The sequence below is a fragment of the Phoca vitulina genome, unplaced genomic scaffold, assembly GCF_004348235.1.
Source record: "Phoca vitulina isolate PV1807 unplaced genomic scaffold, GSC_HSeal_1.0 scaffold21, whole genome shotgun sequence".
Lineage (NCBI taxonomy): Eukaryota > Metazoa > Chordata > Mammalia > Carnivora > Phocidae > Phoca > Phoca vitulina.
In genome coordinates this window covers 21,273,107-21,295,756 of record NW_022589724.1, presented here as the reverse complement: position 1 = coordinate 21,295,756, position 22,650 = coordinate 21,273,107, and the positions used below count along the sequence as shown (strand labels likewise).

The following is a 22,650-nucleotide window of genomic DNA, read 5'->3' as shown; positions in this document are numbered from 1 at the left end:
GCGCGCGCCTCCGGGCCGTGCAGAGGCCACTCACCAGCTATCGCCCAGGTTACTAGGAAAAGACCTACGCCACCGCGGTGACGGCGGCGGCGCGGGCGCCATGACGTCATGGGGCGGCGTGGCGGCGCAGGCGTAGCGCGTCACCGACGGCCTGGCAGGAGGCGGCGTTGAATCGGACGCGTTTGGAGGGCCGTCGGGCCGTGGAGTCGGGATCTGCTTCTGGGGCATGAGCCGAGGGGACGACGCCGAGGCGACGAGGTGAGTCCGGCCGCCATGCGCCCCTGCACCCCAGCGCGGGCCCCGCGAGGGGCTCGCAGAGCAGGCTGCCCTAGCAAGACGGCTTCTCAGGCCCCGCCCCGGATTGTCCCGCCGCTAGCCCGGAAATAACAATCCGAGAAATGACCCATCGCATCTGGGAATTCGCGGCCAGGAATCGGGAAGCCGGGGTTCCAGGCTTGACCCTGCCGTTACCGTTAGCTTTAGGAACAAGTGGCTTTGCTTCTCTGGACTTTAGTTTCCCCGTATGATTATTCCTGCCTTCCAGGTTGTTGCAGGTCAGATGCGAGGATAGATAACAGCGTTTTGTGAACTCTCTTAATCTAGGGGGTTGTCGCCATTGCAGACCTAAAAGATTTTGATAGTCGCATGCCATCTTGATCTCATTACACTTTACCGTTCCTCAAAAGGCCCTGGGCTGAGCTGTCATAGATACTGTCTCATTTAAGCTTCTTAACGACCCATGAGTTAGGGATAATCGGGGCCATTCTAGAAAGGAAGAAGAAACGGAGGCTCCAAGTGGAGCCTCGTTCATTCATTCAGTAAATATCGAGCACCAGCCATGAGCCAGACAGTGTACTAAGTGCTGGGGATAGAACTATGATCAGGACAGGCAAGGCCCTGCCCTGTAGAAGCTTACATTCTAGTGAGGGAGACAGAATATGGAATAGGAAATAATATTGAATTAGCATTATCTGGAAAGGAAAGGTGGCTTTGATAGAGTCTAACAAGGAGCTCAACTCTTAGGGAAAGCTTTTCTGAGAAGACACTTATTAAATCATGCAATAACTGGGTACAAAAGCCAGGATTTGAATATAGATCTTTTGGCCCCATATCCTGTACTCTTGCCACCAAAACATGGTACCCTCCTGTGATATTAAGTAGTTGTTGGTATTGCTGTTTTCAGACATGAGAATATCAGGAGGTCCTGTCATTGAAGCCTCATCTCAATGTTTTGTCCTTTAGAGAGGCAGGCCTTCCCTCTCCACTAATTCTGAAGTAGTCCGACCCCGTCTCCCTGTCAAATCACCTTGCTTAATTGTGTTTGCAGCTGTCAGTAGTTACTTACATATTGCTTATTTATTTTCCTTTTGTTTTTTTCTCCCCGCCCCTCTTCCAAATACAAGCATCCCTAGCAGAGACCTTGTTTGTTCACTGCTCCGTCCCCAGTATCTAGACAATGCCTAGAAATAGAAGCTCAATTTTTGTTTTGTTTTGTTTAATGAATGAGTGATCTGTAAGAAAATAGGAGGAAAGGAAAGCAGGGAGAAGACAAAATGTTTCTCCTCCTCTGTTTCCACTCCTGAGATTCTGTTTCTGTGTGTTTCACCTTTCTCTCAGGAGGTAAGAGCAAGGTCTATAGCTTATTCATTTCTCTATTTTCAGCACATAGCCCTGGGTTTAGCAGTTAGCAGTTGCTTATCATGCATTGCTGAACAGATTGAACATGTGAGTGAGAAAGGAAGAATACCCTCACATGTGGAGCTAGATAAACATGTTCAACAAACACGTAAGGCCCACCGTGTGCCAGACTTCATAGGCTCCACTGAGATGAATAAGAGGTAACGGCAGTATTCAGTATATGTCACCTGTTGTTTTTGAGACATTTCCTGGAGCACTGACCTCTGAGGCACATCTGCTTACATGATACACATGGTTCCTATGTGTATTTTAGTTCTGAAGTCTGACACAGCCTGCCATCTTCCCAGCTCTTTTTTCTTTCTCTACCACATTATACATTTGTTAAAGCTTTATTTTACATCTGTCATCTCATTTTTGGCCCTCTCAGCAACCTTAAGTTACAAGCAGGGCAAGGTTTGATATGTAGAGATGAGGAAACAAGCTTAGAGAGAAGTGACTTCCAGTGGAAATGCCAGACTTTGAAACCAGGTCTTCTTGACACCCAGGTTTTTTCTCTTGCCCCTATTGTCTCCATCATAACCCTCATCCTCCCTTTTTGGTTGTGAGAGGAGTCATTCCAGGATGGAAGACTAGTAATAATTTAAACTAACTTTAATTGAAAGCTTCTTAGGTGCGATGCATTGTTCTTAACGCTTTGGGTGTGTTAACTCAGTAAATCCACACAACTTTTATGAGGTGTTACTCCATTTCAGAGATGAGGAAACTGAGGTACAGAATGGCAGAGTAACTTGAACAAGGTTACACAGCAAATAAACGGTGCAACTGGAATGACTAAGGAGGAATTAGTCTCTTCTTCTGAGTCTCTCCCCAAATATTAAACATGATTCTAGTGAACATTTATTGATTGCTTACTGCTGTTAGATGCAGTGTTTAATGATTTTTCATGCACTATCTCTAATCTTCGCAACAGCCCTATAAGATAAGAACTGTTCTCTCCATTCATAACGTGAGGAAACGGAGGCTAGAGTGTTCAGATTATTCTCCATCAAGTCACACAACCGGCTTTCAAACCAAGTTCTAACTCCAAAATCTACGGTCTTCAATTTCCTAGATTGCCTCTTTCATGAGGAAGACATGTATGCTGCTCTTTCCCACCCATCTCCTTTAGTGCCATTAAGACTCTTCTTTCTGGTGATTTCCAAGACTTGTTTTGGGTGACAGTTTTTAAACTGGAGTCATGTAGTAATAGAGCCTTTGGCCTCCTGCCCAGTCTGCCTCTGGCTTCAGAAGAGGAAAACTGTAGTTTCTGCACACAGAACCACGCCCCTTTCACCTTAAATGGAAGCTTTTGCACTCTGGCTGCCAGAGGAGCTGTCCCAAGGGAACTGGTGCTGGGGCCCTGGTTGTGGAATGACTGAGGCCTTTGAAGAACTGGCCAGAGCTTGCCCTCCTTGAATAAATGTTTGTTGAATTGAATTTGAAGCCTCATGTTCACACAGTGTTGCTCCTCTCCTGCCTGAATGTTCACGTTTCCTTTAGTTTTTCATAGAGATTGATGGAAGCAGAAACCAAAACTCTTCCCCTGGAGAACGCATCCATCCTTTCCGAGGGTTCCCTGCAGGAAGGGCACCGGTTATGGATTGGCAACCTGGACCCCAAGATCACAGAGTAAGTCTAAGTCCTCTTAAGTCATTACCTACAACACTGGGATGTTTGCACTGATAACGTTCAGAAGAATTTTCAAGAGATGCAGGATATATTTTGGCCCTTTTGTTTATGTTTTAATTATCTTTGAAGGGTATGTGCTTTTGTTACTAACCTGTTATGTTGACATTTTTCTCACGTTTGAACTCTTCTGCAAGAACATAGGCTTGGGTATTGTTTAAAACACATACCTCTTTTTTCCTATTTGCCAAAGATGTTTTCCTGTTTTCACCAATTTGAATCCTTGGACCCGGTGACACAGACATTATTTTCTAGAATCAGCCCACAACATACTTTCGTTCCTCAAAATGAAGGAACAAGCAGGAGAAGTCTCAGTACCTTCACAAACAGGCAGACGGTACCACTTGATTGTAATTCATGTGAAGCAGCCACGGAACCGTAGAAGGTCAGAGCTGGAAGGCATCTTAGAGATCACATCAGTCCCTTCGGTTTTCATTCAGTCGTGAAATGATGTGAGTGCCTGTTGCGTGCCGAGTGCCCATTTGTGCCGAGTGCCATGCTAAGCAGTGCTCTGACTTTTTTAAATCTGAGGAACCTTGTCTTAAAGTAACCAGAACCTGTTTATAAAATAAAAGCTCAGAGCTGCTCTGATTATTGGGGGGGTGGGGGGGTGGGGAGAGGTCCGCCCAAAGCCTTTTGGCAACTGCCACCCTTTCTTTGGTGGTAAGTTATAGGACTCCATGGAGCACACTTTTCAAGTGAAAAGCTCTGATATGATCCAGCTCCCTTATCCTAAAGTAAAGGAAACTGGGGCCTAAGACATGGAAGTACCTTGCTCAGGGTAACAAAACACATTAAATTGTCCTGACTCCCCACTCTTTGTACTGTGGCCATTATAGTGGAAAGCAGTTTCTTAGCAGAGAGAATTAAGAGGTTTTTTCTTCTCCCAGTTGCTCAGTAGGTACAGGGCTATGGTTGGCGGCAGGATGGTTACGGAGTGAGTAGATCGGGCTCTATGGGATCAACGCTTAAAGCAAGCATAGAGTATGCCATCAGTCCTAAAAGTTACTCTCTTTGGAATAGTGTTAAAGGCAGGGTGAGAGGAGACAAGAGAATCCACTTATTTGAATCAAGGATGAGAAGAGGTGTATATAGGATTGGGATTGGGAGAAAGAAGGGGATGTGAACTAATGGATCAGGATCATAACAGAAAGTTTAGTTCTTTAATCCTACTCAAGTTGAGATCAGCTAAATATAGATAATTTTGGTCCCTCTAGGAATTATGATGCCATTTAAGATATGTTGTCCCCCATGTTATGTTGCCTTGGTCACTGGGGCCCTGGAATGAACTGTGCATTTATTTTGGTTCTCTTTATGGCTTGTGGCTTTGAGGATGAATGTGTGAATCAGCCAAACCTCTCAATCATGTCTGTTGATCAGAGAAGCTGTTTCCATCATCTAAAACCCAAGCTGTGAGGGGATGTTCCCAAGAGTGGTTTCCATTCCCACCTCTGCTTGTGTGCATGGAAATCTGGAACATGGAAACACTGTTCATTGTTTTGGCTGCAATTCACTGTAATGAGACTTGTTCTAATTGTGTCCTGCTGCTTGATAGGAAGATTCAAATAGGCATCTGCCCCCTCAGTTTATGTCATAAGTTGGAGTATATGAATGTTTTCTTCAGTTAGAGCATTAACAGGAACATTGAAAGAAAACTTTCCTACTCGTATCTCTGCCCTTTTTATATCAGGCTGAAGGTGGACCTCACGTACTGAACTGCAGATCAGGGCTTTGCAGGGTCTGCCTGTGGCTTCCCTACCAGTGGGTCACCTGCGATTTTGTTTACTCTTTTTCTTCTCTGGATTCCTTGTGTTAAAACATGTTCTCTCCCAAACAAACTGATTTATTAAATAGTAATAAATTTCTTTTTAAAGATACAGCCCCCTAATCATAGCTATGGTTAGCATGGTATGCTTAGTATTATCTCATTTAATTTACTTAATTACAGTAAAGAAACCTAACGTGTTAGTAAGGTAGGTCTTATGGAAATATGTGATTTCCTTCCAAGTTTTTGAATTACATAAACTTCTGGATCCTGTTCCTCTCAAGGTGGGTAATGATGAGCCTAGATAAATTATTAAAATAGTCATTTCCAGACATGGTAGGATTGAGTGTTGTAACTTTCGTGAATATGGGGCGCCTGGCTTGTAGTCCAATCCCAAAGTATTTGAATCCAGATCTTTAACTCTAATAACTCTTGAGAGAAGTTTGCAGATCATACTCCAGTTTTCATAATTAAACTGACACCCCACCCATAAATTGCTGCTAGTTCCTGCTATTTCCCCCTTCAACACACTCTTCTTATCTCTTTCCTGTGCATATCCCTGCTCTTTACCATCCCTCTTCCTGATCTCTTTTATAAATGGATTTGAATGCTCTTATACAAATGGTCTCTCACCTCTTGTTAGAAGACAATACATAGTGTATATTTATTGTCATGAATGGTTATAGGGGTATATAAAACAGTGGCAGTTAAAAAAAAAAAGATTTTTCCACTCAATTTTTCAAAGTTTATTTTGTAATTAATTCGAGTCCTCCTATGTGTATGTGCTTCTTAGTTATTAATCTGAGTTCTGCTCAAGTTACCTGGGACGTCCCATTAATCTCTTCCCAGTGGAATATGCATTGTTAACCGACTGTCTAGCACTCCGATATTCCACTTCATGTTGATTTGTGTTCAGTATTTTGTGGTTGCAATATTCACCATTTCATTGCTATGCTAGCTGCCAAAAATACCTGTACAACTAAATAGGTCTTAGAGGTTTAGATTTAAGGGAATGATGACGTATTATTAATTGTGGAGGTAGCAGATCCCAAATCCATGTTCTTTCTACACTATTCTGATTCCTCCCAACTATATTTCGCTTCCTATTTCTTACCTGTAAGGTAAGAATGTTCAACTAATGATCTGAACATTTCTTCTAGCTCTAGTATTATATTACTTCCTCTTACTTAAGCTCATAACAACCTTGTGAGGCAAGTAGAACAGATAATATTTTCCCTGTTTTTATTTATTTATTTATTTTTAGGTAGGCTCCATACCCAGCGTGGAGCTCAGTGCGAGACTTGAACTCACAACCCTGAGATTGAGACCTGAACTCAGAATAAGAGTCAGACACTTAAGCAACTGAGCTAGCAAGGTGCCCCTCTTCCTGTTTTATGGGACAGAAAGTGTTAAGTGGGTTGACTTAGTATACTGAAAAGTAGTTAATGATGGGACTAATCTCCTATCACCTAATTTTGTGCTCTTTGCACGGATATTCTAGTAGTCCACGTAACAGAACAATCATAAACTAAAGTATCCTATTATAAATTTTAAAATGTAAGGACTTCTTTTAAATTGTTGTGGGACCCAATCTAACCATAGGGTAAAAACAGTACCTCCAAATACCATTGCTAGTGCCTGCAGCAGAGAAGCCAAAAAAGTTAATGTCCTTAGACATTATCTATTTTCCACACTGTGGTTTCCTCTGAAAGGATTAATACCGGCTTTCTTTTTCAAACATTAAATGTGCTATGTAGAAAGCCAAATTAATAGCCACTGCACAGTTCATAAGGAGAAGTAAAGAGCAAAGCCAGTAGAAATTCTAAAAGAAGGAGCATTCTTTTTTTTTTTATGTTATGTTAATCACCATACGTTACATCATTATTTTTGATGTAGTGTTCCATGATTCATTGTTTGCGTATAACACCCAGTGCTCCATGCAGAACGTTCTCTCTTTAATACCCATCACCAGGCTAACCCATCCCCCCACTCCCCTCCCCTCTAGGACCCTCAGTTTGTTTCTCACAGTCCATAGTCTCTCATGGTTCATCTCCCCCCTCCAATTTCCCCCCCTTCATTCTTCCCCTCCTGTTATCTTCTTTTTTTTTTTTTTTTTTAACATATAATGTATTATTTGTTCAGAGGTACAGGTCTGTGATTCAACAGTCTTAAACAATTCACAGCGCTCACCATAGCACATACCCTCCTCAATGTCTATCACCCAGCCACCCCATCCCTCCTACCCCCCACCACTCCAGCAACCCTCAGTTTGTTTCCTGAGATTAAGAATTCCTCATATCAGTGAGGTCATATGATAAATGTCTTTCTCTGATTGACTTATTTCGCTCAGCAAAATATCCTCCAGTAAGAAGGAGCATTCTAGAGGGTGTAAGTAGAAATAAGAAAGAGTGGGTGAGCAGAGTATCAGGAGGACCTTTTTGACTAAAGGAGAGGTTGAATACTAAGTGACAGTTTCACAGTAGTTGGATAGATAGAATACTATCAGATAAATACAGGGTGTTTAAAATTTACTCAGACAAGAAATTTGAATTTCTTGTAGAAGAGACTTACTGTGGGTATTTCACAGGATACTGACAACATGAAAGTGATGTTTTAATGGGGAAATGAGACATCAGTATGTAGAGTGGGTTGGAGGAGCAAAGACTAACGATGAAGATTAACTAGAAGAGACTGCCAGAAACTAGGCCTGTCTATCACCTAGGTAGAGAGTGAACTTGGAAGCCAGTAGGTGAGTCTAAAAGATGAAGACCATGATTACAGATCAGAGAGTTGAAGATGACCCTGATGTTCCTTGCCTGAGAAATGGAGACTCATGTCAACACTGACTGGTGGAATAGCTGGAAACGGCATCTGTTTGTGGAGGGGGGTGATCAGTGTGGGTTATACTAAGTAAAGTTAAAAGCAGTGAAGAGCCATCCAGGGGGAAATGTCCTTCTGAGGCCGACTTTCAGAGATGAACTAGAACAAAAGAGGAGAGCATGTGCATGGATGTGTGAGAACAATGTGTTTACCCCTAAAGAAACCCTGGTTTTCTCAGCCCGTTCCTTATTTTTCCATCATGATTCATGCTTCTTTCTTTTAATGCCTTCCTTTGCATGAATCAGCCTTTACTGTTTGCTACTTAAATTTGAAACACAGTAATACTATTTAATAACCACAGAAAGGAGAACATAAAGACCTAGCAAATAATAATTTCTACATTTATAACAAATTTTTCTCTAAAACAAATTATGCATTTAAAACAGCCTTAAATGTCATTTCATTGACTTCCCAATGCCTACGCATCAAATTGAAATTCCCTCACTAAGGACACCAGCATCCTTCATAGTCTGTCCGCTACCTGCCTTTCAGCCTCACCGCTTAACTGCCCTACCTGCACTCTCTTCCGATGGAGCAGGCTCTTTCTCACCTTTATGTCTTTGTACCTGATATTCACTAACCACCACATCCCCTGCCTCTTCATCTGTGTGCTCAAGTATATACCTCTATGTGCATATCGTAGTGTTTTGCAATTTTTTGATTGCATATATCTCTCCTCTAACCAGAATGTGAGGTCCTTGAAGGCTGGGACCTCGTTGTACTCATCTGGATAGTTCAAGTGCCTAAAACAGTTTTTGACAAGTAATAGGTGTCTATTTTAACATTTGTGTAGATTAATTACTTCTGCGCCATTAGGCAGGAAGGCCATTTTCAAGACCCAATACAGAAAGCACTAAGTTGCAGAAATATGTTGGGGCTGGTGTACTAGCTCCTGAAGCCGCAGGGCCCACGTTTCATTAAGTGAAGCAAGGCTCTGATGAGTAGTGAGCCCTCCCATACTTCAGCAACAGATGAAAGTGCTTGCAGATGTGAAAGCAAGATTCTTCAGGCTTTTTTCACTATCAGAGCTCACAGTCCCCATCTCCAGGAAGCAAAATAGTAAACATTTCGTTCCTTTTGTTTCGGTGTTCCGATAATTTCAAGAAATTATCAAACAAGGAAAGAAATCCTGGAGAAGTTGAAAGACACAGACCTAAGCAGATGTTCCTGGAATCTTAAGGTCGCACTTCTCGGGCAGAATGTATTTGTTAGCTTTTCAAAGAATAATCTGTCGGCATTTTTTTTTTCTGAGTAAATTAAAATTCATTTCCTAGGAAATGCCGATCGCCTTACCTTCCTGCTATTAAGCGGAATGGAGCTGATGAAAAGATGACCAGCCCACAGTAGCCCTAGATTGTTTTTCGGAAAAATGGGTTTGACCCACCATTCATGGCAACTAACACATGGGCATAGTAAGTGGAAGATGCAGCTGTGAGTTAAAGACCCGGGGGAGGGGCACCTGGCCAGCTCAGCCAGTGGAGCATGCAACTCTAGATCTCAGGGTCGTGAGTTCGAGCCCTAAATTGGGCATAGAGATTACTTTAATTAATTAGGGCATAGAGATAAATTAATTAGAGACCCAGGGGAGACTCTTCCAGCCCTTCTGTCTGTGCATTCGAAAGGCTCACCCTTATTGTACGCCTACTCAAAAATCAAGTAAAACCAGAAATTTGCACGTGAGGTATCTCCCTTTCCCCTGAAGAATCACCTCCTCCATCCTCACTAGCAGCTGAGGTCTGCTGGTGGGAGTTGAGAATTTAAAATCTAGGGGGTTACAGTTTTCCCTCTCAAAACCGGTCTAAAGACCAGATTAATGTCCACAATGTGCCTTGGGATCCTTGTAGCCTGCCCCAGTGCAAGACCTGTGTTATGTCTTCCTTGCTCCACTGCCAGGCACCTGATCCAGGATAATGGGCTTGCTTGTTGATGTGCATTAGTATCCAATTTAATATATATAGCTTATGGTCCACTTCATATCTCTCTGCCTCCCAAAGGAGGTTCTTACTCAAGAATAAAATCTTGATGAGTTTCTCCTAGAAAACAATGTGAATATAAATGTGGCTATAAGGACAGCCTTACGGACTCCCTGTGGGGTAGAATTCCCAGTAATAACATTTAGCATGTGGGCTGATACCTTTTTAGTATCACAGGGACAGCATTGTTTAGAGAAAGCCTTGACTCCATTTGAATAGTGTGGAGGATGCCAGGAGGAAGGCCAAAGGAAAAGGAAACGGGAGAGCTGTTGGTTTGTCTCACCCTTACATCAGATGACAGGAAGTCGGAATTGAGATTGGCCACAGCAACCTGTTAAGGCCACATCTGTTTGAATAACTTAAAAGCTCTATAGAAACCAAATAAGTTTTAGAGAAAGGAATCCAAGAAGAGGACGAGGGGCGGAATGGCAAACATGAGCTTGGGGTGAACTTCCTGCCAGGAAAAAATTTCTTCCTGGGCCATCCATATTCTTAAATCGACCAGGCTCCAAAGTGTAAACTGTGTTAAAGCAACTGAGGTGGATTAGCTTCCCACAACTGGGTGATTTATAGGACTGGCCAGGTTCCCCTGCCCTCTGTGAGAACAGCCTCAGGCACGTTGTGGTTCCACATTGTCCCTAACTGTTCAGTCACATCAGGGATTGAAACTCACAGGCACTTACGGAAGGGCCACTAGCTGTGGTTTGGTTTTTGGCAGAGCTTCTCAGAAGTGCAATTCGGACCTAATGATTAATTATGAAATCTATTACAGAAGTCCTCCAAGGTTGTTTTTCTGTTTATGTGAATGTGTATGTGGTTGCTACTTTACTTATTTTTGAGATAGGGTAGGTTTTGGCGTTTGGAGTGTGGGTGTGCGTTCCTGATGGAGTTGTAGTTATTCACAAATACTAGTTCATTGCCAAGAAATTAAAAATAAATAAATCGACACTATTTTTGAGCTTTTCTCCAAAAGAAAAACAAATGGTGCTTGTGGACCAGACAGCTGTTTGTTAGGTGTGGTTTTTTGTTTGGTATTTTTGTGCTGGACAGACGTATAGCCATGACGATTCGAGTTCCCATTCCAGATAGAGGCAAACAAGTGTGTTTGCCAAATAAACTGACGCAGCAGTTTGGAAGAAGGCAGGGGGCGGGGGTGCGAGATCCCCCCTCCCCCCTTTTTATCTCACACTTGAGGCCGAGTGGCTGTCCCAATCCCCAGAGTGTGCTCATGGGCCGCGCTTTCTCTGCAGATACCACCTCCTCAAGCTCCTGCAGAAGTTCGGCACGGTCAAGCAGTTTGACTTCCTCTTTCACAAGTCCGGTGCTTTGGAGGGGCAGCCTCGAGGCTACTGTTTTGTGAACTTCGAAACTAAGCAGGTAATGAAACCTCTCCCCTTTCATGGTGCTTCTTATACTCCCCCGCTTCTCTCCGCATCTCTCTCAACTACTTAGAATAGTGGTGCCTTGTGGGCAGGAGCCGTGTCAGATTCCTCTCTGGGTGCCTTGCCCTGCGTCCTGAAGGAGACCCTCGCTAAACGAATGAGTGAACAGCTTTCAAAATCTATTTTTGAAATCTATCTCCGCAGGCTCCTGGTCTGAGGCGGCTGACCTACTTTTCTGACCAGATGCTTTGGGGTGCCCACATTAAGCACGTGGACATCCTCCTCCCTGTTACTGGTTTGTTTGTTCCTTCAGTGGCAGGCCAACAAAGCCTCCTTTTCTTTCAATAGTTTTGCCCCGTGGTGCAGAAGCCCTCCCTGTGTGTGGTGAGCCACCCACAAACTCTTTTATTTTGATTTCTTAAAAATGTACCCTTCTCAGTGTCTCAGAACAACTGCATACAGATTTGAATTTACAGGAAGGAGGAGAGCATTCAGCTTCAACCAGGATATATACACGTATCTTCTTGCAGTAAAATTATATCCTTTGGGTGGACATGCCTTGATAAAGAAATTGAATTTGAATGTTATTAAATACAGACATAGTGTTTAAAACTCTCTATAACTTTATTAGTCATGTGGAAGGACATTGCCTAGTTATTGTTGCGTTAATAATCTATTTGGATGTTTTTCTTGTTATAAAAGTAAGATATGTTAATTGTAGATGAAAATACAGATAAGTGACTTTACTTAATCAGCCCAATACGCAGAGATAAGCTCTGTCAATATTTAGTTATAGATCTTTCTAGTCTCGTCTTTCTTTATATTCACACACGCATGCACACGTATGGCTTAGAGCACGCAAAGAAGATCACATCGTCCTGTTTCCCACTCGAAGTATGTTAAAAATTTTCTGTCCTCTACTACACATCCAGATAACATTCTATATTGTGATATTGTGGTTTCACCGGTGTGACTACATATTTGTAAAACTTCACTGATACAGAGCTTTAATACATACATTTTGTTATATGTAACTTAGACCCTGGTTTAAAAATGAGTCAACATCAGTTTTGTTGACTGCACAATATTTCATCATAGGAATATATGATAAGTTATTTGACTAATCCCAATTGTTAGCTATTTAGGTGGTCCCCAGTGATTCACAAGTGTAACCGGTGTGCTAGTGAATATCTGCATCCCTCTGATTATGTTCATGCATACGTATATCTGTGGACATGGAGCCGTGTCAACAAAGGCCTTGATACGACTGCCAGTCACCTTCAGGCAATGATGTATCAGTATGTTCTGACACTGTACGAGAGTGTTGTTTGTCCTTATCCATCCTGGGGATTCTTTCAGTTTCCTCTAACTTTTGCAAATGAGATAGGCACTAAGTGATACATTGCTGTCCTAAACGGAGGAACTGGAAGAATGCTGTGTATGGTTAGCATTTTTAAATACTTTATTCTTCCCTAATGATAGAGTGTGATGAGCATTCTTGCAGACAGCTAAAATCAGTGGTCATGCTGGGGCTTAGATGTTGGTTTTAAAACACTGGACTATACGTCACAAAGCCTAGCTTCTGTTGCTGGCTCTTCTATTTATTAACTTTGGGCAAGTCTCTTAACCTCTTTTGGCCTCAGTTTTCATTTAAAAATGGGGATTAAAAATATCTTCCTTAGGGGCGCCTGGGTGGCTCAGCCGTTAAGCGTCTGCCTTCGGCTCAGGTCATGGTCCCAGGGTCCTGGGGTCAAGCCCCACATCGGGCTCCCTGCTCAGCAGGAAGCCTGCTTCTCCCTCTCCCACTCCCCCTGCTTATGTTCCCTCTCTCACTATGTCTCTCTGTCAAATAAATAAATAAAATCTTAGAAAATATATATATATATATATATCTTCCTTACCTTCCAGGAAGTTGAGAGAATAGACAAGGGTATATAGGAAAATACCGTTGGCATTTAATAATGCTGTTGAATACATGAACTCTGAAGTGACATACAGAGATAGGAACTTGTTTTTGAAACATTTATCCCCTTGCTGGCATCTTATGACTGCTGATGCTGTAGAATCAGTAGAGAGTACCATGTAAATTCTACTTGACTAGAGGAAACTTAAAAGAAGAGTAAAACATCTCTTATCTGTCTCTCTAACTGCGAAGCAAGGATGTCAGTGACTATCCAATGGCTGACACATAGTGAGCACGCAGATATTTGTTGAATGTCATGCTGGTGAGCTCTGGAGGGATAAGAGAATCGCCAGTAAAACCAGACTGGAACGCCTGCTGGTATTACACTGCGATCTCGGATAGATTCGTCTTGTTCCTCTTCCTGTTCCTTAAGGGCTTCTACACCCCCGGTAAACGTGGGTTATGCTTGGCTGAATGCCTCATGGATACAAATAGAGCAGAGAAGGTTTGGCAGGATGGAAAAGTACGACCAGGCTTCCTGGGAATGTCCATAGAGTGACTCTTACCCAGTTTCAGGAATTCCTTTTAACGTTGTTGCTCCTGTATCTGATAGGGAAAGGGTCAGGGAACCTTTGGCTCCAAAAGCCAGGTGCATAGATTGGCTCACACAAATACCTTGCTCACAGGCTCTTTGACTCACTCCTGCTTTTTCCGACCTGGTTTCCTTCACTCTCATATCGTTTGAAGCCATTACTGTTTCTCACTTTGGACCCAGAGTATAAGCTCTAGTCTGGGGTATAGTTCCAGGATCCCTGGAGGGGAGTAAATTTCTTAGCACAGTAGGTCCTAACAGACGGCAGCGTATAGAAAGGTATCAACTAATAAGAACAATCTGCTAACATTGATTGAGTGCCTACCATGTGCTCCGTGCTTTCTTTACGTGCACTCTTTGACTCCTCACAATAACCAATGAGGAACAAGTAGTAGTATCCATATTTTATAGATGAAGAAGCTAATATTCACAGAGATTAACTGGTAGTAAGTGACAGAGAGCCAGGATTGGCATTTTTGTTTGACCAGCTTTACAAAACTCATACACTTTCTGTTATTCTGCCTTTCTTTCTTTATTGTAAACCCTTTGCGAGTTGTTTATCAAAGGCAGTCTGGTTAGGATTGCAGCCATCCGAGCTCGTGAGGCCCTATGAGATACATACAGCTAATTAGGCATTGGAATTTTTGGCTAACATCCGTCCCTTTCCCGGACAGGAAGCAGAACAAGCCATCCAGTGTCTCAATGGCAAGCTGGCTCTGTCTAAGAAGCTGGTGGTGCGGTGGGCACATGCGCAAGTAAAGGTATGTCTCATGGGCTGGAAAGACAACATCAAGCTCACCCGAGATGAGTTTTCCAGAAGATAGTTGTCCACTTACCCATTTGCATCCCAGCCTCTTCACATCTGGAGCAGCCGTACTTTGGTCTCCTACTTCTATTTACCATGTGTGTTGCCAGATTTTTCTTTTGAGAAACATCTCAGGAGGGATTAAGTTCCTTCATTGTTTCTCTCCACATACCCACAGATTCTGTTTTTGATTGATTTTTCCATGTGGCTGATGTGTATACTCAGACCTCTATCGTGTTTTTGGTGGGGGTTGTTCTTTGGAGGAAAAAATGTATTTATTTTTAAAATTAGTTGCTTTAGGCATTATTAGACTCTTCCCAGCCTCTTGGTTCTGTGGAGAGTTTGAATATGTTTATCCTAAACACTTGAGAAATGGGTAGTTTGTATGAGTGCTTAAAGCACCAGCATCTCATTACTCCAGACAGTTTGAGAGTTATTTGTGGGACTTTGCCCTGTCTGTATTGTCTCCAAAGCCCAAGAACTGGCCAGTCGCCTTGTTCATCTTATAACTGGTCTCTTGGGAGACTGCACTGGAAAAGATATGACCATGTAAAAAAGAAAAAGAGAGAGAATGGCATCTGTTTTACCTGGCACAAAGGTGCGGAAGTCTGTGGACTGGAGCAATCCCAAGAGTTTATTCTCTTCCTTCGTGGTGGGGTCTTGACAGACCTGCCTATGAAAAGATCTGTGGCAGTTAAATTTGGAGCTTTGGTCTTTAGCTATACGAGCATGGCTTTTGATCAGAGACTCCCTACCCATCAAGCTTCCCAGTAAACAGTCAGCAATTAAACACTTGAGCTCAGAGTCCAAACTGAAAACCAGAGCTCAGACATTTTGGGTCCTGAGGATCTCAGGTCATCACGGAGCCTTCTCAATTTCTAGGACACATTGCCTTAAAAATAGAAACAACAGAGAATTACCAAATGCTTTTTTACTCAAAAGAAAATCAAGTCTCATTTGCCAAACTGGCTGTCGTTTTCTCATTCTGTGTCTCATTGAAAAGACATGCAAGAGAAATCATCCTTCATTCCTGTCTTTCATTTGAGAATCTCGATGCCTTGTAGTTCTCTTCTCCTACAAGTCTTTTTGACCACAGACTCCTGATTACTCTTTAGTATTTAATTTACTTTTTATAAGAGGTGTATAATTATCTGACATCAAATTAAACTACCCTTTTGCTATAGGATGTTTGCTCTGTCAGTGGCTGAAAGCTGTTACTACTTTTCTTCTCCAGTCAGGCCTGTTGAGAGTGGAATGTTATGCTTGGTACTTTGCAAAACTCTAGCAAAATTTTTAAGTGTTTTGAATAAAGCAAAGTAAATATTGTAAGAGGTGATATGTGACAGTTAAAACAAGAGTGTAGGAGGGCAATCGTATTGTATATTTATACCATCTGTGAATTTGAAAGTTGAAGTTCTTTCCCTACCAAATAAGGAGGACTAGTGGCTAGATGGGAAGCTTCTTCTAAACTTCTTTTTCTAAATTTATTGCTTTTAGGCCAAAACTGTGTGGAGTTTTGCCTTAATTCCAAATGTAAAGCAGTCCTCAGATTGTCTAGAAATACACCGATGATACACTGGTAGGGTTGGAGTTTCTGAACTTACGCAGTACAGTCAAGGACTGGTTTTTGCTCACCCAAGTGATTTCCCTTTTTCTTTCAGAGATACGATCATAACAAGAATGATAAGATCCTTCCTATCAGTCTTGAGCCATCCTCAAGCACTGAGCCCACTCAGTCTAACCTAAGGTAAGACGGTGTACTGTAGAAAGACACAAGTATTCCCCAAGAGCGTGAGCCACTTCTTCATTCCAAGCCTTCATTCATACTTCAGTGAATCTTTAGACTCTTAATTTAGGATAGAATCTACTGACTTTTGACATGTTGAGAGATGGGTTCAGTTAATCTCCAGCATGTGTACATACCCTCTGCTGGCATACCCCTAAGATCCTGTACTTAACAGAATTCATGCACTCAAAAAAGGCTGGCTGGACCTGCCACATAGCAGCCAGTGTGCTGGGCCCTGAAATCCAAAGGTATGTCAGACAATCCTTACCCTAAAAAGAAGCATTTTCGTGAGACCTGAAGTCTCATTGGCGTTTGTCATCGTCCACTACCTCCCCCCCACCGTGAGTTCCTTTCTACAGAGTGTCGTCGGTCTATAGCACTTTCATTCTCTGTGCTGCGTTTCTGTGGCAGCAGCAACTGTTGGTTCTAGTGTGCGCAAATCGTCAGTTACTTCTTCGGAGTTAATTCAAAACAGAAGGAACGAAGGGCTGGGTGGAGAAAGGGGAAGTTAAGTGGATGGTTGAGCAGAAGTAGAGGGTTTTGGGGTTTTGTTTTGTTTTGTTTTTTCCCCTGCGTTGCAGCCTAGGGAGAAATTTTAACAATAACAATAGCCAGGATTTATTGAGGTTACTCTAAATCAGGCACTGTGCTAAACACTTCACATGCCATATGTCATTTGATTATAAAAATTCTGGTAAAAGCACTGTACTGGGCATCTTACCTCCGAGGAAACTGACGCTTAGCAAGGTAAACTATCTTGGCCAAGACCACCAGGTAGCAAACAGCAGATTCCAGATTCAAAGCTAGGCGTCCTGGACTTCAAAATTCAGTCTCTGAGTTACTACTTCAAAGAAATTTAATGCTGTGAATGCAGGATACAGTTCTGAAGCCTGTTCCGGGGGAGGGAAAGCAGCTATGTGAAGGACATCAGTGTCCTATAAGGGTTAGAAATCAGCGTGCAATCACAGAGTCAGGAAAACGATGCCTATGTGGATGGAGGACCGGACAGCAAGCAAACCACCTTTCTGGTGTATTTTCTGCACCAAACAAAACACCAAACGTAACAGATCTCACTAAGCTGTAGGGGAAGGTGACCCTGAAATGTTTTCAGGAGCAATAAGGTTAGCAAAGTAAAATTAATTTTATAGTTAGTAGTTTAATATCGTGGACTTATTGTTTTGTAATACTTACTGAAATATTTGATTTAATATTTGATAAGTTACATTGTATATATTACAAATAAAATTTAATAAATTTAATATTTATGGTAAGTATTAAATGTAATAGTTAATATAATTGATCTCTTAATTATGTGCTCTTTGAATATTTTCTGCTCCCAGAAATTAAAAAGAAATATATGGTGACTTCTATAGGTTCACTGGGAACCATATCCACTCTGCTGTTTTCCCCATAAAGTTTGAACCTCCGTGATCACAAAATTGTATAAATCCGATTCCTGTTGGGAAGAGACCACTGCATTTATGCTTGGTCCTCTACACATTACAATGACGTGTCTTTAGTTTTCTTTTCAATGTTTGCACTTATCCTAGACAGTCTAGTGTTTTCCATTTATTTTGTAATCCAGAGAACCTCAGCTTACATCTTTCTATTAACATCTATACCTAATTAGAGAAAGTTGTCATTTCGTGTCCCCTGCAGAGCAATGGCTGGCTGTCCCGTTAATGGAGGAGGTGCCGGAATGCATCTTGGTAATACCTCGGTGTTCTTTTTAATTGTAACTTAGGTGGTTAATTCTACACGGGCCATGTATAGTTAGTTATGAATATGTGCAGCAGATGCACACTTTTTGAGGTTTCTCTAAAAGGCCATTGTAACATTCCCTTCCAAGTTTCTCTCCCTCTCTGTAGACCACTGACAGCATCGAGAATGGACATGGGGACAGGGGACCATGGGTCCTAGAATACCCCCTGCCTGAGGGCTTTGCCTTCTGGTCCAGGGATGGCAGTGACCTCGGTCGGAAGGGAATTCCTCCCAACTTGTGCAGTGTCTCCTCACCCCTTCTCTCTAATACAGGGCTGCTCAGCTCCCAACCTGATGGAGAGAAAAGAGCAAGGGCTTTGGTGATAATCCACCAGGCTTGAATCCTGGCTGTGCTGTTAGCTGTGTGAACCCTGGGCAAATGACGACCTCTGCGTTTGGTTCTTTATCTATAAAATGTGGATATTATCACAAGGATTAGAAACAATATAGGTAAAATTCTGGGCCCAGTGCCTGGCTCACTGTAAGCACTCCATAAATGATTGCATTTAGAAACACCTATTTATTAGTAAAAAAAGATTTTGTAGGATTTCCAGGGTGTGTTTTCCATTATTATTCAGTGATTCAAAAAGTGGTACAGTGTAGTAGTTAATAGTATGGGGTCTGCAATCTGGTTGTGTTTAAATCTCAACTCTCCCACTTACTAGCTATGTAATACTGGGCAAGTTACCCTTACTGTGCCTCGGTTGTTTCATCTGCAAAATGAGTGCGACCTACCTTATAATGTTGTTTTCAATCCTACGTGAATTATTTTTCCCAATTTTTTTTTATTGTGGCAAAAGACACATAAAATAGCATTTACCGTCTTATCCATCTTAGGTGTACAGTTTAGTGGTACCAAATACGTTCATAATGTTGTACAGCCATTACCACCATCCATCTCCATAATTCTTTTTATCTTGCAGAACTGAAACTCTATACCCATTAAATACTAACTTCCCATTCCCGCCTCTCCCAAGCCCCTGGCAACCCCCATTCCACTTTATGTCTCTGATTTTGAATAGTTTAAGTACCTTATACAAGTGGAAACTGGCTTGTTTCACATAGCATAATGTCCTCAAGGTTCATCCGTGTTGTGGCATATGTCAGAATTCCCTTCCTTCCTCTTTAAAGCTGAATAATATTCTGGAATGTGATACGATACCACATTTTGCTTATCCATTCATACATCGATGAACACTTGGGTTGCTTCTACAATTTAACTGTTGTGACTAATGCCGTTGTGAACACACGAGTATACAAACATCTCTTCCGGACGCCACTTTCAGTTTCTGCATGAATTAATCGAGTCCCTACTGTCTGCCAAGCACTGAGGTGTCAAACAGTGTTTGTGTCTGAAGATTAAATGTAGCCATATGCGAAGTACAGCTAACTGTGTCTGGGTTGTTAGTAAAAATTTAATAGATGGTTCAGGTTTGATCTCTTTGTTAAAATGTCACTTGGGTGTGTGTTTTATGTGAAATATTTGCATATTCATATTTGAGTTACCTTGTTGCTTCTGTGATATGCATAAAAGGCACAAGGAAGAGGAGATACACAAGTATTTCCTGAATGCACCTAGGCCCGCTCTGATCCTCCGCTGTCCTTTTTCCAGTGTCACTGCAAAGATAAAAGCCATCGAAGCAAAGCTGAAAATGATGGCAGAAAATCCTGACGCAGAATATCCAGCAGCACCTGTTTATTCCTACTTTAAGCCTCCAGATAAGAAAAGGACTACTCCTTATTCTAGAACAGCTTGGAAAGCTCGAAGATGATGATTATGAATTATTGTAGCAGCAAAAGCAAATTGGTCTCCGCACCTGAAATCCTCCGCCTTTGGACTTTGTCGACGTGAATGGTACTACCCAACAGAGCACAATCACATGTTAACGTTTGGTAACTTGACATGTTTGGATGTTCTCCTGGATGAGTTTCTTCCCTGAAGTATGTGTGGAATTGAGCATCATCCAGAATAAAGAGGATTGTATCCAAAATTGTGATTCGAACACTGGGATGCTCTAGTTGGCTGGTTTGTTTGGATTTGTAACTTCAGAAACATTATATAGTACGCCAGAGAGAAAGGCAAACATAAAAAAATGTTATTATTTAAGTCAGGAAACTAAATGTATTAACGTCCGTCTTAAAAAAAAAAAAAAAAACAGAGCATTTTTCTGTGCTCAAATGTCTTTACAACATAAAGAAAAAGTAAGAGGGAGGGAAGTGAGCAGTTTTGAATCATGTTGAGAACTATTGTTCCGGAATTTATTATGGAAATCCCTCCAACTGGACTAAAAACGTCCTTGGCAAAAGGGAGCTGATTCTTTGAGCAAATGTTGTGGTAATCTGTTTAAGAATTATGGTTACTGTTTCAAAATCCCAGTTAGGAAAACGTGGTGTATATCTTAAAATTGTTTGCATCAACAAAACTGTAGATTCAAATTTAGCATTTTATACCACAATGGAAGTTCTATCTGGAAATCCAGCTTTTATTCTATAGTGATCATTTTTTTAAAAATCTAAATAATCCTGCCTTCTATAATACCAAATGTTGTTATTAATGTGGGACTTTTAAAATTGCACTTATTGCATGAGATTGTTTTTTATAGCATGAGAATGTTCTATTTGGAATTGTATCATGGTCAATCTAAATAGAAAAGCAAAATTTCTTTGAAAACCTAATCGTTGCTATATTGATCTCTGTCAAGCATACTATTTATTAATAATTATGTAGGGGTCTGTGTTGAAGAAATTGAACTGTCTTGTGCAGCATGAAGAGGGGACATGCAGGGGACACAGAAAGTCAACGGAGAAGGCCCGACTCTGGCACCAAGATTGTAAAATGACCTGTTTTATGTAGTTCTTAAAGGCTTGAAAGACTGCATGACTTTAAAATGATTCTTCCTTCGTAGAACATACTTCTGCCTAGATACGTTTTGCCACTTGGAATTTCTTAAACATAAGAACAGAGAGAGAAAAATAAATCCGCAGATGTGGGAGTGTGTTTCTGTCAGCAGTTTTGGTCATTTTGGTGCCAGGTTGACAGGCTGTTTTCACTGGGCAGCACCTTTGCTTCTTTACCAGGTAAACCATTTTGAGACCTAGGCGCCATTCTTAGTGATTACGGACACCTTACCATGATCGTTCCTGGCAAGAGGAAGCTTTCATTTTTAGGAATTCAAGTCTTCCTGTGAGCATAAGTGAGTTGAAGACACTTGAACCAAATCTTGAGCGTAGTGAGGTTTCAGAGTTCACAGAACCGGTTTAGAGAAATTCTCATCCCCTTTCCCAAGGTAAATCTTTTTAGGTATCTTTAGATATTAAATACTTTCTGCATTTATTAGCTCGGTCTATGATACAAGTAACTCTCCTTCCATTTGAGGGATAGTTCAGGGAGATGGGAGCATTATCTCCCATTTTTCTGGTGACTTCTTAAGAGTACAGAATTCACCATTTTATCCTTACGTCCTCAAAGGGTTGTGGTGGAGTAGGACTTACTTAATGCAAAATAGTCTTCTATTTTTAATAGGAACCTAGAAAATACTTAACTTTGAATTATCTAGAGTTGTTTCCTTTAGAAACCAGAGCTATTTATTTGTATTTAAAGCAATGTTTATTATTTGTACGGATTCCTAATTCCTCTGTGTGAATAAATGCAAGATAGTGTCTGTGTGGTTATGTCTTCTCTCGTTTATTTTCTGGAATAAAGACTACAGTCCTCTGGTAGGCTCGTTTCCCCTGGGGACTTGGGCTGGGGTGTCTAGGCAGGGTGCTTCTCTAAGTGCCTTCTCTGCAGAAGGCTCAGGCTAGAGGCGGACCTCAGAGACCGTTCTTTCTACCCGTTGTGCCTGCCTACTTCTGTTATTAGAGATGAGAAAGAGACTAGTCATTCCCACAGCAAACCTGACCATTTGAAAAGAAGCCATAAGTGGAAGTCCGTGAAAGTATCACACTGGGTTTGGTCCTTCTTTCAGAGTCGAGGTTTCAAAGAATAAATGTATGTGTCGTAAATATGCTGAAAGCAGTCTGGAGAAAGGGTTGTAAAATACCAGGGTTAACTTGGCTGACTCACTGTTTGAAATTACAAGAGTGGGGGCGCCTGGGTGGCTCAGTCGGTTAAGCGTCTGCCTTCGGTTCAGGTCATGATCCCAGAGTCCTGGGATCAAGCCCCACATTGAGCTCTCTGCTCAGCAGGGAGTCTGCTTCTCCCTCTCCCTCTGCGCCTCTCCCTGCCTCGTGCTCTCTCTCTCTTTCACTCTGCACTCTCTCAAATAAATAAAATTTTGAAATTACAAGAGTGAAGAATTGAAGGAAATATTCAGGAAAGAGGTATGAGCTATATTCGTAATCTCGGCTCTGTTCTGTCAAATGCAAAACATAACCCGAACCAGTGGACATTCTGTAACTGGCATCTCCGTGTTGGGTAAGAGGAAAGGTTTTCCAAAG

General features: G+C 41.8%; 2 protein-coding genes across 4 annotated transcripts in view; one reads left to right on the top strand and one right to left on the bottom strand.

Moving 5' to 3' along the window:
* The window catches only part of MRRF (mitochondrial ribosome recycling factor), a 54,234-nt gene extending 53,982 nt beyond the window's left edge, over positions 1–252 (bottom strand). For both annotated transcript variants that reach the window (XM_032418271.1, XM_032418269.1), the window contains exon 1: positions 35–252. In XM_032418271.1, coding sequence (XP_032274162.1) covers positions 35–228 — 194 coding nt within the window. In that variant the 5' untranslated portion in view covers positions 229–252. The remainder of the gene's footprint in view (positions 1–34) is intronic.
* RBM18 (RNA binding motif protein 18) lies at positions 164–21,870 on the top strand. Of its 2 annotated transcripts, none has more exons than XM_032418273.1 (6): positions 164–258; positions 3,178–3,306; positions 11,232–11,358; positions 14,533–14,619; positions 16,325–16,410; positions 19,823–21,870. In XM_032418273.1, the coding sequence occupies exons 2-6, from the start codon at positions 3,194–3,196 to the stop codon at positions 19,980–19,982; spliced, it is 573 nt and encodes a 190-aa protein (XP_032274164.1). In that variant the 5' UTR covers positions 164–258; positions 3,178–3,193; the 3' UTR covers positions 19,983–21,870. The 2 variants fall into 2 exon arrangements, with proteins under 2 accessions (XP_032274164.1, XP_032274165.1); XM_032418274.1 differs by having other exon boundaries at positions 176–258; positions 3,188–3,306.
* Positions 21,871–22,650: the final 780 nt, after the last annotated feature.

Bases quoted from the DNA above. Each gene is read 5' to 3' on its own strand.
- RBM18 (XM_032418273.1), top strand. From the start codon at position 3,194: ATGGAAGCAGAAACCAAAACTCTTCCCCTGGAGAACGCATCCATCCTT. The intron at 14,620-16,324 runs GTATGTCTCATG...TTTTTCTTTCAG, and splicing joins GGGCACATGCGCAAGTAAAG to AGATACGATCATAACAAGAA. The intron at 16,411-19,822 runs GTAAGACGGTGT...TCCTTTTTCCAG, and splicing joins CCCACTCAGTCTAACCTAAG to TGTCACTGCAAAGATAAAAG.